Source organism: Saccopteryx bilineata, chromosome 2, assembly GCF_036850765.1.
Source record: "Saccopteryx bilineata isolate mSacBil1 chromosome 2, mSacBil1_pri_phased_curated, whole genome shotgun sequence".
NCBI classification, from domain to species: domain Eukaryota; kingdom Metazoa; phylum Chordata; class Mammalia; order Chiroptera; family Emballonuridae; genus Saccopteryx; species Saccopteryx bilineata.
This window is the reverse complement of record NC_089491.1, coordinates 352,986,129-353,006,008: the sequence shown is the minus strand read 5'-3', so window position 1 is coordinate 353,006,008 and position 19,880 is coordinate 352,986,129. Positions and strand designations below refer to the sequence as shown.

Below are 19,880 nucleotides of genomic sequence, written 5' to 3'. Positions count from 1 at the left end.
CACACACAGTGTCCGTAAAGTCATGGTGCACTTTTGACCGGTCACAAGAAAGCAACAAAAGACAACAGAAATGTAAAATCTGCACCAAAGAAAAGGAAAACTCTATTTCATACCTATTCAGTGCAGTTCGATGTGGGCTCACGCAGATTTTTTAGGGCTTCTTAGGTAGCTATCCCATATAGCCTCTACAGACTTGGCACTGGCCTACCAGAACGGAGTTTCTCCACCAAACTGCCGGTTTCCTTCAATTGCTTATCCTACCGAGTAATGTTATTCCTATGTGGTGGCGCTTCGTTATAAACGCGCCGATATTCACGTTGCACTTTGGTCCCGGATTCGAATTTAGCGAGCCACAGAACACACTGAACTTTTCTCTATACCATCCACATCTCGACTGGCATGGCCGTGGGCTGCTCCGCTGTATACACGGTGTTGTGTCATCATCTGCGCATGCACACATGCTGCCACATCATCTAACAGAAACTGGGAGGGTTTTCCTTTTATTTGGTGCAGATTTCACATTTCTGTTGTCTTTTGTTGCTTTCCTGTGGCCGGTCAAAAGTGCATCATGACTTTACAGAGCGTGTCTGTGTGTGTGTGTGTATGCTGATGACAAATTTACATCTCTAGGTCAAAGTACTCTGAACTCTACTTGGATGCCCAATTGGTATCTCAAACTTACACATCCAAAAGTGAGCTCTGCAAAATGCTCCTCCCAGTCTTATCCATCTCAGTAAATGAAAATCATCTGTCCTAATCTTTAGGCCTCAAATCTGAAAATCATCCTTGATACCTTCCTCCATATCCAATCTATCCAAAAATCCTGTTGACTCATTCCTCAAAATGTATCCAGGATCCAAACATTTCTCATTACTACCTCCGTAGTTACCATACTGTTCTCTTTCACATAGTTATTAAAACAGTTCAATTGTCTTCCCTTCATCCACCCATTTATTCTCAACAGGTCAGAGTAAGCCAAACTTCAAGTGAGACCCTGTACAAACGCCTGAAATCTTCTGATCTCATTGAAAGGGAGGGAAAACTACCTTAGGATGGCACTATATAATTGGGCTTTATTACTCCTATTGCTGTTCCTTTCATTCATCTGGCACCAGCCACAATGGCTTCCTAGCTCTTCTTCATATATGCTAGGAACTCTCCAACCATTTGAACCTTTTAAACTTGCTGCTCCTTTTCTTCCCCCAGATATGTACATGGTTCACTCACTTCATTCAAGTTTATATAAGATTTGACCTGTGGTGGCACACTGAATAAAGCAGGGGTCCCCAAACTACGGCCCTCGGGCCGCATGCGGACCCGAGGCCATTTATCCGGCCCCCACAGCACTTCCAGAAGGGGCACCTCTTTCATTGGTGGTCAGTGAGCGGCGTTGCTCACGTACAGTACGACTTCCAGTGACATGGGACGCACGCGTCATGGTTCCAGAAGCACGTCATATCACTTGTTACGGCTAGCAGTGACAAATATGGAACCAGACACTGACCATCTCATTACCCAAAAGCAGGCCCATAGTTCCCATTGAAATACTGGTCAGTTTGTCAATTTAAATTTACTTGTTCTTTATTTTAAATATTGTATTTATTCCCGTTTTGTTTTTTTACTTTAAAATAAGATATGTGCAGTGTGCATAGGGATTTGTTCATAGAGGTTTTTTTTGTCTTTTTTTAATAAATATATATATATTTTTGCATTCCTCCAAAGCTGGAAACAGGGAGACAGCCAGACAGACTCCCGCATGCACTGGACCGGGATCCACCCGGCACGCCCACCAGGGGGCGACGCTCTGCCCCTCCGGGGCGTTGCTGGCGGCGACCAGAGCCACCCCAGTGCCCGGGGCACAGGCCAAGGAGCCATCCCTGCTCCAATGGAGCCTTGGCTGCAGGAGGGGTAGAGAGAGACAGAGAGGAAGGAGGGGGGGGGGTGGAGAAGCAAATGGGCGCCTCTCCCATGTGCCCTGGCCGGGAATCGAACCCGGGTCCCCCCGCACGCCAGGCCGATGCTCCACCGCTGAGCCAACCGGCCAGGGCCTTGTTCATAGTTTTTTTGATAGTCCAGCCCTCCAATGGTCTGAGAGACAGTGAACTGGCCCCCTGTGTAAAAAGTTTGGGGACCCCTGGAATAAAGCATCGACTTGGAATGCCAAGGTGATCAGTTCAAAACCGCAGGCCTGCCTGACCTGGTGGTGGCGCAGTGGATAGAGCGTCGGACTGGGATGCAGAAGGACCCAGGTTCGAGACCCCGAGGTTGCCAGCTTGAGTGCGGGCTCATCTGCTTTGAGCGAGGCTCACCAGCTTGGACCCAAGGTCGCTGGCTCCAGCAAGGGGTTACTCAGCCTGCTGAAGGCCCGTGGTCAAGGCACATGTGAGAAAGCAATCAATGAACAACTAAGGTGTTGCAACGCGCAATGAAAAACTAATGATTGATGCTTCTCATCTCTCTCTGTTACTGTCTGTCTGTCCCTGTCTATCCCTCTCTCTGACTCACTCTCTGTCTCTGTAAAAAGCCCTGGCCGGTTGGCTCAGCGGTAGAGCATCGGCCTGGCGTGCGGGGGACCCGGGTTCGATTCCTGGCCAGGGCACATAGGAGAAGCGCCCATTTGCTTCTCCACCCCCCTCCCCTCCTTCTTCTCTGTCTCTCTCTTCCCCTCCCGCAGCCAAGGCTCCACTGGAGCAAGGATGGCCCGGGCGCTGGGGATGGCTCCTTGGCCTCTGCCCCAGGCGCTAGAGTGGCTCTGGTCACAGCAGAGCGACACCCCGGAGGGGCAGAGCATCGCCCCCTGGTGGGCAGAGCATCGCCCCTGGTGGGCGTGCCGGGTGAATCCCGGTGGGGCGCATGCGGGAGTCTGTCTGACTGTCTCTCCCCGTTTCCAGCTTCAGAAAAATACAAAAATAAATAAATAAATAAATAAAATTTAAAAAAAAAACACCGCAGGCCTGCCTGGTGAAGGCACATAAGAAGCAACTCTGAGTTGATGCTTCCCGCTCCTCCCCACCCCTTCTTTCTCTCTTCTAAAACCAATAAATAAAATCTTAAAAAAAAAAAAAAATCTATATTCAATGTTATTTTATTAGAGGTCTTCCGTAACCATCCTCCATATTAATTTTATCCACTCATTTTCTATTTTCCTTATTGATTTTTCTCTGTAATTCCTGACAAATGATGTATTTGCTTAAGGCCTGCCTCTCCCCACAGGAAAAGAGAAATTTTATAATCACTGGCACATATAAGTTACTCAGTAAAATTACTGAATTTGGAATCAAGCTGTGCCCTAACCAAATTTAGGAAAGCATGTAGAATGTGGTAGAGGGTACAGGGGGGATAAACGGTGGACAGAAACTTGACTTCTTGACTTGGGAAGGTGAACACACAATATGGTGTACAGGAGATATGTTGTAGGATTGTGCACCTGAAACCTGTACAATTTTGTTAACCAGTGTCGTCCCAATAAATTCAATTAAAAAAATAAATAAAAGCTACCACTGTCGCTTTTTTCCCTAATGGATTATACTCACCCATGTACATAAAATAACGTATAAAGCTTCCTTGCATCAGTCATACAGCTTCGAGTTACAGATAGGACCCCCTTGGGCCCTATTGTCAGGGGTTCAAGAGCAGGATTTCCGGACTCTACAAGCTGGGAAAAAAGGCGCTCCACACTGCGACGACAACCAACACATGGGACCAGCTGAGAAAGTGCACTCAAGACTTCACGTGATGTCACCACCATGGCAATACTTAGATCTTGTTGCTTAAGCATGCTATGCCGCTGAGAGAAAGAAAAATAAAGGAGAGTCCTTAAGGAACACATAAAATTACTCTTTCACTACTATTTCTGTTTCCTATCCTTGTGTATTAAGTATAATCTGGGCATGGTCTGCCATAGATGGCAAATAGTTGGCCTGGTCTGTGCTATACTGAGTTTGCTGTACAAACCCCCATGTTCTAGAATCAGGATATATAAAAGCTGTGCTAAAGATGTGCCCAGCATAGCAAAAAGAAGCCCTGCATCTGGAAATTCAGTGCTTATTCATGAATATTAAGTTTAGTACTCTTGCTTAAATTTTTTTTAAAAAAAGAAAAAGGAATAAAGACACAATGCAGCTTTACCATGATTTTTTCTCAACATTTAACAACACACTATTTAGCTAGAGGAGTCAAGTTAGGACAGTGATCATGGAACACTGATTCTCAACCTGGAGGTATGGACAGGTGTGTTCTAGACATCTAAAATGATAACACAACACAATCAAATCTCTTTCACATAAGAGGTACCTAAGTATATTCACTGTAATAAAACAATTTCAGTACAACCTTAAGACCTAGAGAGCCTTAGGTAAAACAAAATTAATACTTAGGGCTAAAATGTTCAATAACTCTTTAAAACACACACACACACACACAAATTTAAAACATTGTGTTTTAGGCCCTGGCTGGTTTGCTCAGTGGTAGAGCATCAACCAGTGTGTGGATGTCTCGGGTTCGATTCCTGGTCAGGGCACACAGGAGAACTGCCCATCTGCTTCTCCCACCCCCCACACTTGTCTCTCTCTCTTCCCCTCCTGAAGCCACAGCACGACTGGAGTTGGTCCGGGTGCTGAGAATGTCTCCATGGCCTCCACCTCAGGCACTAAGAAGAAGCCCTAGTGGGCTTGCTGGGTAGACTCTGATCTGGACGCCTGTGGGAATCTGTCTCTTTGCCTCCCTTCCTCTCATGAATAAAATATATTGCATATATATTGCATTTTAAAATAATTACCTGAATGAACTGCTTTATTTGTACACCATTATTTTGATGCCCATGGAGAACAATGCTTATCTTATCTATGTAGAAGCCTGTAATGAGTAACGAGTATGCCTGTGCATATGAATGTTATCTGTTGGTTACGACCAGGTAAAAAAGGACCGAGAACCACAGCTATAGAGATATGGCAAAATTCTAGAAAATAATTTCTACCTGGGTGGAGCTATATAAGTAACACCTCCAGCTTTACTAAAAACCAAAAGGAAAGTAACATTACACCCAAAATGAATTTTTCTTAAAGTTGAAAAAAAATTCTGAAGTGACAATTTACCCTTCATTGTCTTAATTATATAGTGTACTATAAAGTACCATACTGCATAAGAATCAAATAAAAATCACTAAGTTTACCACACAAGATTAATTTTTTTTAACTTGAATAAAACAGTTACCACAGAAGAAAACTAACAAGTTGTCAGCCATATCTTCAAAAAGCAGAGATGACCTGGTGAAATTAAAACCTTATACACATGTAAAATAAAAACAGACCACAACTGCCTGACCAGGCAGTGGCGCAGTGGATAGAGCATTGGACTGGGATGTTGAAGGACCCAGGCTTGAGACCCCGAGGTCGCCAGCTTGAGCATGGGCTCATCTGGCTTGAGCAAAAACTCACCAGCTTAGACCCAGGGTCACTGGCTCCAGCAAGGGTTTACTCGGTCTGCTGAAGGCCCGCAGTCAAGGCACATATGAGAAAGCAATCAATGAACAACTAAGAAGTCGCAACGCACAACGAAAAACTAATGATTGATGCTTCTCATCTGTCTCCATTCCTGTCTGTCCCTGTCTATCTCTCTGACTCTCTGTCTCTGTAAAAAACAAAAAACAGACCACAACCAAATTGCTTTCACATGACAGGTACATAAATACTTTCACTGTAATGAAAGTAAACAAATTCAGCGCAATCTTAAGACCTAGAGAGCCCTAGGTAAAACAAAGTTAATACTTCAAACACACACACAATTTAAAATACTGAGTTTTAAAACTATTACCTGAATGAACTGCTTCAGTTGTGCACCATTATTTTGATGCCCATCGAGATTTAATACGTTGTCAGGAAATTCCATCACCATCTTAATATGCAAAAGAATAAAAATCCATTATTTTATCTTTGAACACAAGTTACAGGCTATATTACAAACTCTTAGGATAGAAATAGATCCCCAAAGCCAGATCCCCACTGCTATCCTGCCAAAGAGGGTTAAAAAATCCATATTATACAAGTTTCTAAAGCCAGAAATATCCTGACCAGGCGGTGGCGCAGTGGATAGAACGTCGGACTGGGATGCAGAGGACCCAGGTTCGAGACTCTGAGGTTGCCAGCTTAAGCGCGGGCTCATCTGGTTTGAGCAAAAGCTCACCAGCTTGGACCCAAGGTCTCTGGCTAGAGCAAGGGGTTACTTGATCTGCTGTAGCCCCACAGTCAAGGCACATAAGAGAAAGCAATCAATGAACAACTGTGTCGCAATGAAAAACTAATAATGATTGATGCTTCTCATCTCTCTCCGTTCCTGTCTGTCTGTCCCTATCAATCCCTCTCTCTGACTCTCTCTGTCTCTGTAAAAAAAAAAAAAAAAAAAAAAGCCAGAAATAGTATAGCCATTAGGAGCAAGTATACCAAAATCAAGCAGTCATGAGTTCAAACCCCAGTTCTGTCACTTATAATCTATGTCATAACTCTGGGCAAACTACTTAGCTTGTTGGATTTTCAGCTTCCTCATTTTTAAAATGATATTACATAATAATTTTTCATCTCTCTCACATAGTATAGTATAAGAATTAAATTATATTTAAAAATGCTTGTTGCAGTGGCCAGTAATGGCATTTAAATAAATAACCTTGTATTTTATGTTAAATACCCTGACATTTTTAGTTATTTCTCTTAACTATGAAATTTAGTAAGTTTTATAATATAAATGACCACATATACAATATATGTAATACAGCCTTATACACATGTAAAATAATATACTAGACACTTAGTAAATGTTTGCTCTAATTATGATAAAAAATAATAGAGTCTCACCTTCAGAGGAACCCCCCCATAAGGATAACATCTGACTTCTCAATAGAAACATTAAGAGGTCAGAAGGGAATGGCAAGAAATATTCAAAGTACTACAAAACAAGAGCCTACAACCAAGACTTCTCTATCCAGCAAGGTTATTTAAAATTGAAGAAGAAATAAAAAGCTTCCCAGACAAAAAAAAAACCAAACTCAAGAAATTCATTACAACCAAACCAATGCTACAAGAAATGTTAAGGGGCCTGCAGCACTGTTTACAATAGCCAAGTTCTGGAAACAGCCCAAGTGTCCCTCACAGCCCAAGTGTCCGTCAGTGGACGAGTGGTTTAAAAAGCTGTGGTACATATACACGATGGAATACTATGTGGCCATGAAGAAGAAATCTTACCTTCCGCTACAACATGGATGAACCTGGAAATTATTATACTAAATGAAATAAGCCAGGCAGAGAAAGAAAAATATCATATGACCTCACTCATTTGAGGAATCCAATGAACAATGTGAACTGAGGAGAGGAATAGAGGCAGAGGCAGGATCAAAGGGACTAGAGGGAAAGTGGTCAGAGGGAAAGGGGATGAGAGGATGGAATCAGAGAAGGGAAAGAGATTAATGAAATTATACATACATAACACAGCATTATAGAGAACAGGACAGCAAATACTGGAGGGAAGGGGGAAGGCATTGGGGGGAAGGAGGTATGGGGGGGCTGAGGAGGAGTAAAGGGGTGGGGGGAGATAAATTCGGTGGGACACTTGAACCTATTTAAACACAAATTGAAATCATAAAAAAAATACAGATATATATTCAATTACCAAAATTCACTACCAGAGGAAAAGAAATATTAAAAAGCTTAAGGATGTTTCAGGATGTCAGATAATGGGGAATAATTAACAGATTTTACTGATCTGTGACCGTACAGATATTAAGAAGTACCACAGTTACATACCACTAGAAAAGAACTATTATTAACTAGGATATCATCAAATCAAAGAAGCAACCCAATTTCAGAGTGTTAAAAATATGAAGCTTGACCTGTGGTGGTGCAGTGAATACAACATCGACCTGGAATGCTGATGTACCCAGTTCAGAAACCCAGGGTTGCCTGGTCAAGGCACATATGGAAGTTGATGCTTCCTGCACCACCAGCCCCCTCTTCCCTCCAAAATGAATAAATAAAATCTTTCCCAAAAAAAGGAAGAAAAAAAAAGCCTGGTCTATGGTGGCACAATGGATAGAGCATCAGCCTGGGGCACTGAGGTCACTGGGTTGAAACTCTGGGCTTGCCTAGTCAAGCCACATACAACAACAATCAATGAACAACTTCAGTAGCTCTGGCCAGATAGCTCAGTTAGATCATCCTGAAATACACAGGTTGCTGGTTCAATCCCCAGTCAGGGTACATACAGGGACAGATCTTTGTTCCTCTCTTCCTCCCTCTTTCCCCCTTTCCCTCAGTAAATAGATTAAAAAAACTTTAAAAATAAAATAACGTGGGTCTAGCTGGTTGGCTCAGTGGATGGATAGATCATAGGCCCAGTGTGGGGACATCCTGTGTTCAAGCCCCAATCAGGGCACACATGAAAAGCAATCATCTGCATCTCTTCTTCTCCCTCTTCCCCTATCGCAGCCAATGACTCTGTTGGTCTCAGGCATTGAGGAAAACTTGATTGGTTCAAGGACTGGCCCCAAACAGAGGGGCCCCACACATGAATTCCGGTCAGGGCACATGCAGGAGGAGTTCGTCTATCTCCCCTCCTCTCACTTTAAATAAATAAATAAATAATAAATAGTGAAGCAGCTATGAGTTGATATCTCTCATCCTCCCACCTCTTGCTTTCCTCTCTGTAAAAATTCAATAAATTTTAAAATCTTAAAAAAAAAAAAAAACAATTAAAAAAAGGTGGCCTTCAAGACAATGAAAGTGCCTGACCAGCAGTGGCACAGTGGATAGAGCGTCGGACTGTGGGATGCAGAGGACCCAGGTTCGAGACCCCGAGGTCGCCGGCTTGAGCGTGGGCTCATCTGGCTTGAGCAAAAAGCTCACCAGCATGGACCCAAGGTCACTGGCTTGAGCAAGGGGTTACTCGGTCTCCTGAAGGCCCGCGGTCAAGGCACGTATGAGAAAGCAATCAATGAACTAAGGTGTCGCAACGAAAAACTGATAATTGATTCTTCTCATCTCTCTCCGTTCCTGTCTGTCTGTTCCTATCTATCCCTCTCTCTGATTCTGTAAAAAAAAAAGACAATGAAAGTAACTTATTTATTTATTGACAGAAACGGAGAGAGTCAGAGGGTCAGATAGGAAGGGAGAGAGATGAGAAACATCAATTCTTCATTGCAGCACCTTAGTTGTTCACTTACTGCTTTCTCATATGTGCACTGACCGTGTGGCTACAACAAAGCAAGTGATCCCTTGGTCAAGCTGGCGACCTCAAGGTTTGGAACCTGGGTCCTCCGCATCCCAGTCTGACACTCTATCCACTGCGTCACCGCCTGGTCAGGCAACACATTTATATCTTAACTAAAACATTGTTAAAGGTATCAAATATACTGTGCTAGAACAAATTTTATTTCCAGATGACAAGGCACACAGACTCCTATATAGAGAGTGAAGCTAGGTTTAAAGAGACCCAATTGAGGCAAAAGCACTAAAAACAAACAAAAAAAAGAACACCCAATACCAGAATTATTAAATATTCTTTTAAAAATTTGAGTAGACTGGCCTGACCAGGCAGTGGCGCAGTGGATTGAGCGCTGGACTGGGATGTGGAAGGATCCAGCTTCGAGACTCCGAGGTCGTCAGCTTGAGTGCGCGGGCTTATCTGGCTTGAGCAAAAGCTCACCAGCTTGGACCCAAGGTCACTGGCTCGAGCAAGGGGTTACTTGGTCTGCTGAAGGCCCACAGTCAAGGCACATATGAGAAAGCAATCAATGAACTAAGGTGTCGCAACGAAAAACTGATAATTGATTCTTCTCATCTCTCTCCGTTCCTGTCTGTCCCTGTCTCTATCCCTCTCTGTAAAAAAAAAGAAAAAAAAAAAATCCTGGCTCATGAAAACTGATAAAAGAAAAATTATAGTTAATATATACTAACTCGCATTGTTTTCTGGAATCACCATATGGTTTAAAACAAAAAAACTCAACAGCCAAGTCATAAAAAAAGGTGTAAGATAAACTTTAAAAACACATAACTCAGGCCCTGGCTGGTTGGCTCAGTGGTAGAGCTTCGGCCCTATGTGTGGAAGTCCCGGGTTCAATCCTCAGTCAGGGCACACAGGAGAAGCACCCATCTACTTCTCCACCCCTCCCCCTCTCCTTCCTCTCTGTCTCTCTCTTCCCCAACCACAGCCAAGGATCCATTGGAGCAAAGTTGGCCTGGGCACTGAGGACAGCTCCATGGCCTCCGCCTCAGGCGCTAGAGTGGCTCCAGCAGAGACAGAGCAACTCCCCAGATGGGCAGAGCATCACCCCCTGGTGGGTGTGCCAGGTGGATCCTGGTCGAGAGCATGCGGGAGTCTGTCTGACTGCCTCCCCACTTCTAACTTTGGAAAAATACAAAACAAAAAAACAAAAAAAAAACAAACAAAGCAAATAAAACCACATAACTCCCACCTGACCTGTGGTGACGCAATGGATAAAGCATTCAGCTGAAATGCCGAAGTTGCTGGTTTGAAACCCCAACCTTGCCTGGTCAAGGCACATATTGAGAAGCATCAACTAGAGCTGATTATTTTCCGCTCCGACCCACCGCCTTTATCTCTTCTCTCTAAAAATCAATAAAATCTTGCCCTGGCTGGATGGCTCTGTTGGTTGGAGCACTGGTCCTAAGCGCAGAGATTGTCGGTTCGATCCCCGGCCAGGGGACATATAGGAATGGATTGATGTCCCCCCCCTTCTTCTCTGACTAAAATAAATAAATAAATAAATTTTAAAATAAAATCTTAAATAAAAAATGAAATAAAACATGTAACTCAACAAAACACCCAATCACTCCAAATCTATCATTTAAGCAACTAACACCTTGACCTGTGTCTTGACTTGCTTGATACAAATATATACCGTTTCACCACCTATCAGCGGCTGCCATAAAAAAATTAATATAATTACCTACACTATCTTAAGGTCAATGCTATCAATTCAGAAACTATTCAAAGCATATTCCTTATTTAACCAAATCAAAGTATGTCCAGTCTAGTTCATAGGTGAAACTATTATCTGAACTATATTTTGTTTCCATAATTATAGCAGAATTCAAAGAACACACCTAACATCTTGAGACCTGCTAGCTGACCTTTAAAAATAGACATATTTTAATATTTATATATATACATACATAATGAATAATGCCTGCTTTAGGAATCCTTTTATTTTTTTGTGTGTGTGTTAAAAAGACAGAGAGAGGGACAGACAGGGACAGACAACAGGAAGGGAGAGAGATGAGAAGCATCAATTCTTCTTGTGGCTCCTTAGTTGTTCATTGATTTATTGATTTCTCATATGTGCCTTGACCGGGGGGCTACAGCTGACAGAGTGACCCCTTGCTCTCTAGCCAGAGACCCTGGGCTCAAGCTGGCGAGCCTTGCTCAAACCAGATGAGCCTGTGCTCAAGCTGGCAAGCTCGGGGTTTCGAACCTGGGTCCTCCACATCCCAGGCAACTGCTCCATCCACTGCGCCACTGACTGGTCAGGCAGAAATCCTTTTTAAATAATTAACAATGGTTAAAATTTCACCTAACTAGTATTGATTGATTCAAAATCAGGTCTATTACTGTGTCTTTCCTAGGTTTCACTGGTGTAGATGATACTAAATTTTCTCTTGTACTTACTCTGCTTGTACTTACTCTGCATTCACAATACTCTGTCCTTGCCCTTTCAAAGATTTTAACAATGGATTTTTTTACCTTGCAGTTTTCTGGCCAATCACTATATGCTTAATACTGAGAGATGACAAGAAAAATAGGAAAAAGGGAGACAAAGAGGATAGCTGTACTATTTCCCTCTGTTCTTTAAAAACACTTCCTTGACTTAATCTTCAGATTATAGGTTACCTAAAGGAACAGTCATGTCTAGTTATTTTAAGTGTGGTCTCACAGAGAAATCATTAGTGTTTTGCTTCAGGATGAGGTTGTCTATCCTTAACTACCCAAAAATAGAACAAGCCACTGTCCTGCAATTATTGCTTTATAAAGTTTATTGATCCCATTATCCACTTTCACTCTTAAATATCTGTCCTGTTTTCTCCTGACCACAAATAATCTGTTTTTTATAGCATTCTCATACGCTCTAACCTTCATTCTGTATTTATAAATTATCACTTGATTTTTACTTCTCTGTCCCCACAGCTACTTGTAACATCACCTTTAGTAAAATTATTTAATTAAGAGTTGAAAAAGCCTGACCAGGCGATGGCGCAGTGGATACAGCGTCGGACTGGGATGCGGAGGACCTAGGTTGGAGACGCCGAGGTCGCCAGCTTGAGCGCGGGCTCATCTGGTTTGAGCCAAGCTCACCAGCTTGGACCCAAGGTCACTGGCTTAAGGGGTTACTCGGTCAGCTGAAGGCCCACGGTCATGGCACATAAGAAAAAGCAATCAATGAACAACTAAGGCAGGGGTCCCCAAACTACGGCCTGTGGGCTACATGCGGCCCCCTGGCCATTTATCTCCCTCCCAGCCCTCCACCCCCGCCGCACTTCCGGAAGGGGCACCTCTTGCATTGGTTGTCAGTGAGAGGAGCACATTGACCATCTCATTAGCCAAAAGCAGGCCCATAGTTCCCATTGAAATACTAGTCAGTTTGTTGGTTTAAATTTACTTTGGTTCTTTATTTTAAATATTGTATTTGTTTCCGTTTTGTTTTTTTACTTTAAAATAAGATATGCAGTGTGCATAGGGATTTGTTCATAGTTTTTTTTAATAATCTGGCCCTCCAACGGTCTGAGGGACAGTAAACTGGCCCCCTGTGTAAAAAGTTTGGGGACCCCTGAACTAAGGTGTCGCAACGAAAAACTAATGATTGATGCTTCTAATCTCTCTCTGTTCCTGTCTGTCCCTATTTATCCCCCTCTCTGACTCTCTCTATCTCTGTAGAAAAAAAAAAAAAGAGTTGAAAACAAAATTAAATACTAAACTTTTAACAAATAATAAATATACCTAATCCCCAAGTGGACATATATACTCCAATTTATTATCTTTTTAAAGTCTCAGTTAAAAATGTTTATCAGAGTTTCTAGTCCATTTAGATTGGTTTGAATTAGGAGGATAAACTGGCATTCCAGAAATATTGTAGCAATTTGACAGTATGTATCAAGAAATTTATAAAGCTTTTATCCTTTGATGTAATAATTGTACTTCTAAAAGCCTGAGAAATGTTCATGTAAAAGTTTATGCATTGTTTATATTTTTATATTATTTATAGCAAAAACTAGAACTACCTCTATGTCCAACAAAGAATAATTAAATTGTGGAATTTCACAGGAAACTACTATATGGGCATTAAAGTTGTTTAAGCATAATAAGAGAAAATGCTCTCAATATTACATTTAGTGAAAAAAGCAAGATTAAAAATGTTGAAAATACATCTCAACTCTGTATCTGTGTCTATGGCTGGAATTACATCAAATGCTGCTATATCTTTAGTTATCTCTGATTAAAAGGAATTTGTTTTATGGTTATCTTTGAAGATTATTATACAAGGAGTATATTTTTCCACTCTCATTCTTTTTTTTATTGACTTTTAGATGGGAGAGGGGGGAGGGGGAGAGAGAGAGAGAAAGAGAGAGAAGAGAAGAGAAGAGAAGAGAAGAGAAGAGAAGAGAAGAGAAGAGAAAAGAGGAGAGAGAGAAGAGGAGAGGGAAGCACCAACTCGTAGTAGTTACTTCTCGTATGTGCCTTGACTGGGCAAGCCCAGGGTTTCAAACCCGAGACCCCAGTGTTACAGGTCAACACTTTATCCACTGTGCCACCACAGGTCAGGCCACTTTATTATTCTTTAAAAGAACTACTCACTTAAAAATTAAAAATTTTCAAAGATATCTCTAAAATAGTATCTATTATAAAAAAATTTAAATAAATGAACTAAGATGCCACAATGAAGAATTAATGCTTCTCATCTCTCTCCCTTCCTGTCTGTCCCTATCTGTTCCTGTCTCTCATAAAATAAATGAATGTATAATTAAAATTAAATAGTTTTGTTTCCCATCCACCTATTTTATAATTCTAACACTGAAAAGCATTTTGACCACATAGCATGCCACATTCCTAAATATTCCACTAGTTTATTTATGATTTTCTCAAATACACCTACATCAGAACTGTACTCAACTATTCAAATCCAAAAACTTATCACCAGTCTTGTAGATGTGGATGCAATGTACCACATAAAAGAGGAGGCTATTTCCTCACATACAAGCTTCTGAATTTCATTTCATAAATATAATTTAAAATAGCCAGTTTAAGGTTAGAGGTACAGCTTCCAGTACTAAAATGATGAACATTTATAATAGAGTGCAAATGTTGTAACTCTACTTATCATCTGGGAGCTAACAAGATTCTAAGACTACTAAAAATAAAGATAACACAATGTTTTCTCCATGCCTTACCTACAGACCTTAGGAACAAATACCAAACCAAACGTTAACTTCAGGGACACACTGCTGTCAAAAACTATCAACAGACCAGTGCAGAATATAAACTTTTGCTCTTCCCTCCCTCTTCCCCAACAGGTGTTTGCTTTGCATTCTTTCTTTAAGTAGTATTTGGTAGAATGGTTCTGAAAGAAACTTGTTTCCCTAAATATAATGCATTGTTGACAGGAATTTTCAGTAAGTAACTAACACTGAATGACTGTGAAGAAGTTCCACGACAAAGCAATAAATAGGAATAGTCCCACTCATTCCCTATTGATAAAAACTCTTCCAAAGAAAGAAAAACTGCACCTTTTCCTAAATAAAATGCCATTTTCAGGTGTTTAAATTAAGTAAGCCTAAATTTTATTTGCCTTGGTCAGAAGTCCACAATATAGTAAAAGCAAAACTCAACTATCAAGTTCAGACCAATCCCAACTTCTCTGGAGAAGTACAATACATCACAGTGCAAAGTCACATCTTTTTCTATTGAAAATCTTGAATCATTGTACAGAGAAGAGTATAAAACACTAAAAGTTGGCTATTTTAATGTGCTTATAACAGATACCTCAACGCTGCGTTAAAGGTAGTTATGTGGTCACAGGAGAGAAATCATATCTATTAAAATTTTGTAAATCCTCAAATTTACATTGATTTCCCTTACACTTCGATGTTATACACTCAGTAGTAATCTTATGTCCATACCCAAATGATTTTTGAAACTTAAAAGGCATTCAGGGAGAATAAACAGAAAAGGCTGACACTAAAGTAGGTGCTCCAGAAGTGTGTTAGATAGGGAGAGGAAGAGGCAATGATGGACAATGAACTCATATTAGGTGCTTTCAAATTTGGAAATGCACCATTTAATTTGATCAGTGCTAACGTTTTTAATTACTTAAAATACCAAGTCCAATATACTTTTAATATAAAAAGGACAAAAATCATAACTAAGGCATGCAAATATTTTCTAATGCATCAACACAAATTCTATTTACCTTCTATCAGGCCAAATCATTCTACCTTTTTCCAAGAAAAAAATTTATACTGGATAATTATAGATAGATGTTTTTACTTAAAAAGTTCTAACAAATTAAGTCATTCAATAGCTCTTTTATTCCTTTTAAAAGCACTGCAGCTCAATCAAGTCTTAATTGAGACTGACAAACAGAAAGGCATAGAGTGGCATATCCACAATGACTTGCATTTTATATATAATTTGAAAAAAAGTAGGTATTTGCAAAAAAAATTCAGGAACAAAACAGACCAAGTGTCTTTGAAAAACCAAAACGCCAAAGAAGAGAGAATGAAGAAACTTAGTTACACCTTACCAAAACAGGCAAATAAGCTTCTGCATCATCAAAATAGATTTCAAAATATAGTGTAAGTTCATTTCATTTCTTAGGAAATAGTGGCAAGCAACTGCACTCATTTCCTGTTCAGAGTCAATTCAAATTTCTGCCATTTCCTTTTAAAGGAAATACTACACCAAAACAGGGCAGAGGGTCTGTAATTCTGAACTACCACCAAATCTAATAAGGAAAACTACCCAAAACTGGGATTTGACGTTCAGAATGATCAGCTTTACACAATGCTCTGACAACACATTCGATAATTTCCCTTCCTTTAAAAAAAAAAAAAAAAAAAGAGCTACCTGTAAATACAGAATTACCCATGCCAAGAAAGCCTATTTTGAAGAGTCATAGCCCAGCAGTTAAATCATTTCTAAGAGTTTCAAGACTATACAACGAAATCAACCCATTTTAGTGTAATTTTTACTGTGTAAATTTTACACAGTAAAAGCATGTCACTGTGCCCTCAGTAATTATGCTTATGTAGTGAGAGCTGTAGTATTAAGACATGCAATATACAGGTAGCAGTGTGGCTGCGACATTCCCAGGTAATTAAGCCTCCCCGAGGGTAGCGGGTTTCTGGAAGGCATAGGCCCTAAACGCCCGAGATCCTTCAACCTCTCTCGGAGGCGCGTGCTTAAAGCAAAAGCGGCGTCACCTAAAGGGAAAGGGTAAAGGAAAACGGTTCAAAAAGGAAGGAAAGCCTGGGGAGAGGGATTCAAAGTGCGTCTGGAGCTGTGCTGGTCCGCGGAGATTACCAAGCGACCCACTCCCTGCAAAGGCGAGTTTATGGGGCCTGCCCGAGAAAAGGCCTCGCCTAGGAGTTGCAACACACTCTTTCTCCAGTGCGCAGCGCTGGCCTGGGGGAGGGGGAGGAGGGAAACAGCTGCCAGGGGAGCGGCGAGCCCAGCCCGGCCCGCTCACCGTGAGGGTGTCGTCTATGTAGAGGGGAATCTGCCTCCTCTCGAAAGGGAACTCCTCTTCCCCGTCCCTGCACACTGCCACCAGTCGCGCCATCGTCCCCGACGCTGCCGTTGTCACCGTCACCACCTCCTCGGAGCTGCTACCGCTGCTGCTGCTCCTGCTGCTGCTGCCGCCTCCTCCCAGCTCCAGCCTGCAACAGCCAAACACCGCGAGCTTAAGCACCCGCCACCGCGCAGCACATTCGCCACGGGGGGAGGGAGAGAAGCAGGAGGGGACTGGAGAGTCTAGCTTCGTTTCCCATCACCCGATTCCACACGCGCTCAGCCAATGAGCGCAGAGCGGCGACGAGACCCGCCCCCTTGTGCCGCTTGCCCTTCCCAGCCCCCACCGCGGCCAGTCTCCAGTCAGGGTCCAAAGGAGAGGCGGAAGGGACCTGGCGGCCCCGGGGCTTCCCCAACCCGTCACTGAAGTCCCGGCCTCAGGACCACAACCCACTACCCGCTTCCCGCCGCCCGGGAGCCCATAACTGACCCCTTTCTCCCCCTTTCTTGGCGCGCCCCGCCCAATCAGTCCCGGGGGCTGCAGTTGCCCAGTGCGACCCCGCCCCGGGTCTGAGAAGTCCAAGGGGGGAGGCTCAGACCCTTTCCTCACCGTTCTCGGAGGCCTTTTGGTTCTGACCTTCGCCGTTCTCGTGATCGCCTCCCTGGCCCCCACCTTTGCTCCCCGTTACCGGCTGACAAGGTCCGCGTCAGGACCAGCCTGGGCGGGAGTACGGCGACAAATGCCGTTCCCTCTCCGGGATCAGCAGCTCGCGCCACGGGGAGTGGGGGAAGGAGGGCGGGGGACTTGAGGAGGGTGGGGCAGGGAGGGGCAGAGAACGCGGGGCGGGCCTCCGCCTCCTCTCGCGAGACTGCAGACCGCCGCTACCCGGTCGCCACTTTTAAACACTAGCGGCAGGGGGTAAAGGGGTAGGGAGGTAAGGGGGATAGAGGGGTATGGCGGTAGGGGTTGGGGTGCCTCCCCAGGCGATCTCCAGTCGGGTGGCTGGCGCCCTCCCTGAAGCATAACTGCTCAAATAAATCTGGAACAGGACTGCTAGGAGTGAGTAGGCCTAAACCTCAGTCCCCTTCTGCGCGGGCCTGGGGAACCGCTCTCACGAGGGACGAAGGGAGCCCAGGCAAGCTGACTTAGGGCCCAGTGAGGACCTGGGTCACTGGGGAAGAGCTGGGGCTTCTGAGGTCAGTGACAGCGAAAGGCGGGAGTCTGGAAAGGCAGACGAACATCTGCGGGCTAAGAGATAAATGCTGGGCTTGGTTTCCAGGTACTTGATGTCGCTTTTCTAGACACCCCGATTAACCAGGAGCCAGCCAGATCACTGCTTCCCAGACTGCGTTGAAGTCCCGTCAAGGAGGCCGACAGGTCCTAAGTGCTGACAGTTTTTTGTTGTCCGTACACTTAGAGGAAGATAAGACCATGTAGAGTGTGGTTTGTGTATGGATCCTGGCTGGAGACACTTCTTGGGCTGGACTAATATTAATTTAGGACTCAGATAGGACACCAGTTCCCTTGGGCAAAGTACTGGTACTGGCCAAAAGCCCTTCCCTCTCACCATCTCCTGAAAAGCAGAGCTGCCATAAGGACAATTCATCTACACTCTGTGTGCCATCACGTTCTCCGTTCCTACCTTGAAGGCATTGAAGACCTGTTGTAAAGGCAAAATAATTGTTGAGAAGTGTTTCGGCTAGGGAAGAAAACCTCGCTGATTTTAAGGGTAAATCCATTTGCTGCTCTTAGAACTAACTAATCCTGATAACAGATCTGCATTTCCTGGGAGAATAGGCTAGAGCTGTGATACTGACCTTTAAAAAATATTTTGGTCATTACAAAACCCCATAGTGCATCCTTAGCCATGTTGACTTATGACATTGTGTGGTCACTGCTAAGGCAGGTGACATAATAAACTGGAAGAATCATTGTTCAGTCCCCAAAGTGTGATGATACAGTAAGTATTTATGTCTTTTGGCCATGTTAGGAAACCAAAACAGTGTGGTTGTTAACTTAAATCCAGCAGGCATCTAAGGATGTGCATGCAGTTTCTGATGGGTTAGATAGACTACATAGCCAAAATTTGGACATTTTTAAATTCAATATAAAGGTGCTAATTTTAATGTTTGTAACTGAGTATACATTGGTACTAGCAAAGAACAAAGTATTTAAAGGGGGGTTTAAATCTAAGAAGCCTGACCAGGCGGTGGTGCAGTGGATAGAGCATTGGACTGGGATGTGGACCCAGGCTCGAGACCCCGAGGTTGCCAGCTTGAGCGTGTGCTCATCTGGTTTGAGCAAGGCTCACCAGCTTGAGCCCAAGGTCGCTGGCTCAAGCAAGGGGTCACTCACTCTGCTGTAGCCCCCCCCCCCCCCCCCCCCCCCCGCCAAGGCACATATGAGAAATCAATCAATTAACAACTAAGGAGTCACAACGAAGAATTGATGTTTCTCATCTCTCTCCCTTTCTGTCTGTCCCTATCTATCCCTCTCTCTGACTCTCTGTCGCTGTAAAAAAAAAAAATGGCGGCCCTGGCCGGTTGGCTCAGCGGTAGAGCGTCAGCCTGGCGTGCGGGGGACCCGGGTTCGATTCCCGGCCAGGGCATATAGGAGAGGCGCCCATTTGCTTCTCCACCCCCGCCCCCTCCTTCCTCTCTGTCTCTCTCTTCCCCTCCCGCAGCCAAGGCTCCATTGGAGCAAAGATGGCCCGGGTGCTGGGGATGGCTCCTTGGCCTCTGCCCCAGGCGCTGGAGTGGCTCTGGTCTCAGCAGAGGGCTGAGCATCGCCCCCTGGTGGGCAGAGCGTCGCCCCTGGTGGGCGTGCCAGGTGGATCCCGGTCGGGCGCATGCGGGAGTCTGTCTGTCTCTCCCCGTTTCCAGCTTCAGAAAAATACAAAAAAAAAAAAAAAAAAAAAAAAAAAAAAAAAAAAAATGGCTCCAGTTGCAATGGAGAGCAAAGGCCCCAGATGGGCAGAGCATGGCCCCCTAGTGGGCTTGCAAGGTGGACCCTGGTTGGGGCGGGAGTGGGAGTCAATCTCTGCCTCCCCTCCTCTCACTAAATTAAAAAAAAGAAATAAAGAGCACTGATTTATTCC

The 19,880-nt window shown here is 43.6% G+C and overlaps 1 protein-coding gene across 2 annotated transcripts in view; it reads right to left on the bottom strand.

Annotated features, from left to right (window-relative positions):
* The window catches only part of GGNBP2 (gametogenetin binding protein 2), a 43,156-nt gene extending 25,582 nt beyond the window's left edge, over positions 1 to 17,574 (bottom strand). For both annotated transcript variants that reach the window (XM_066262774.1, XM_066262775.1), the window contains exons 1-4: positions 17,393 to 17,574; positions 16,742 to 16,931; positions 5,812 to 5,892; positions 3,534 to 3,787 (exon numbers count right to left, since the gene is read on the bottom strand). In XM_066262774.1, the coding sequence (XP_066118871.1) occupies positions 3,534 to 3,787; positions 5,812 to 5,892; positions 16,742 to 16,834 (428 nt within the window). In that variant the 5' untranslated portion in view covers positions 16,835 to 16,931; positions 17,393 to 17,574. The remainder of the gene's footprint in view (positions 1 to 3,533; positions 3,788 to 5,811; positions 5,893 to 16,741; positions 16,932 to 17,392) is intronic.
* Positions 17,575 to 19,880: the final 2,306 nt, after the last annotated feature.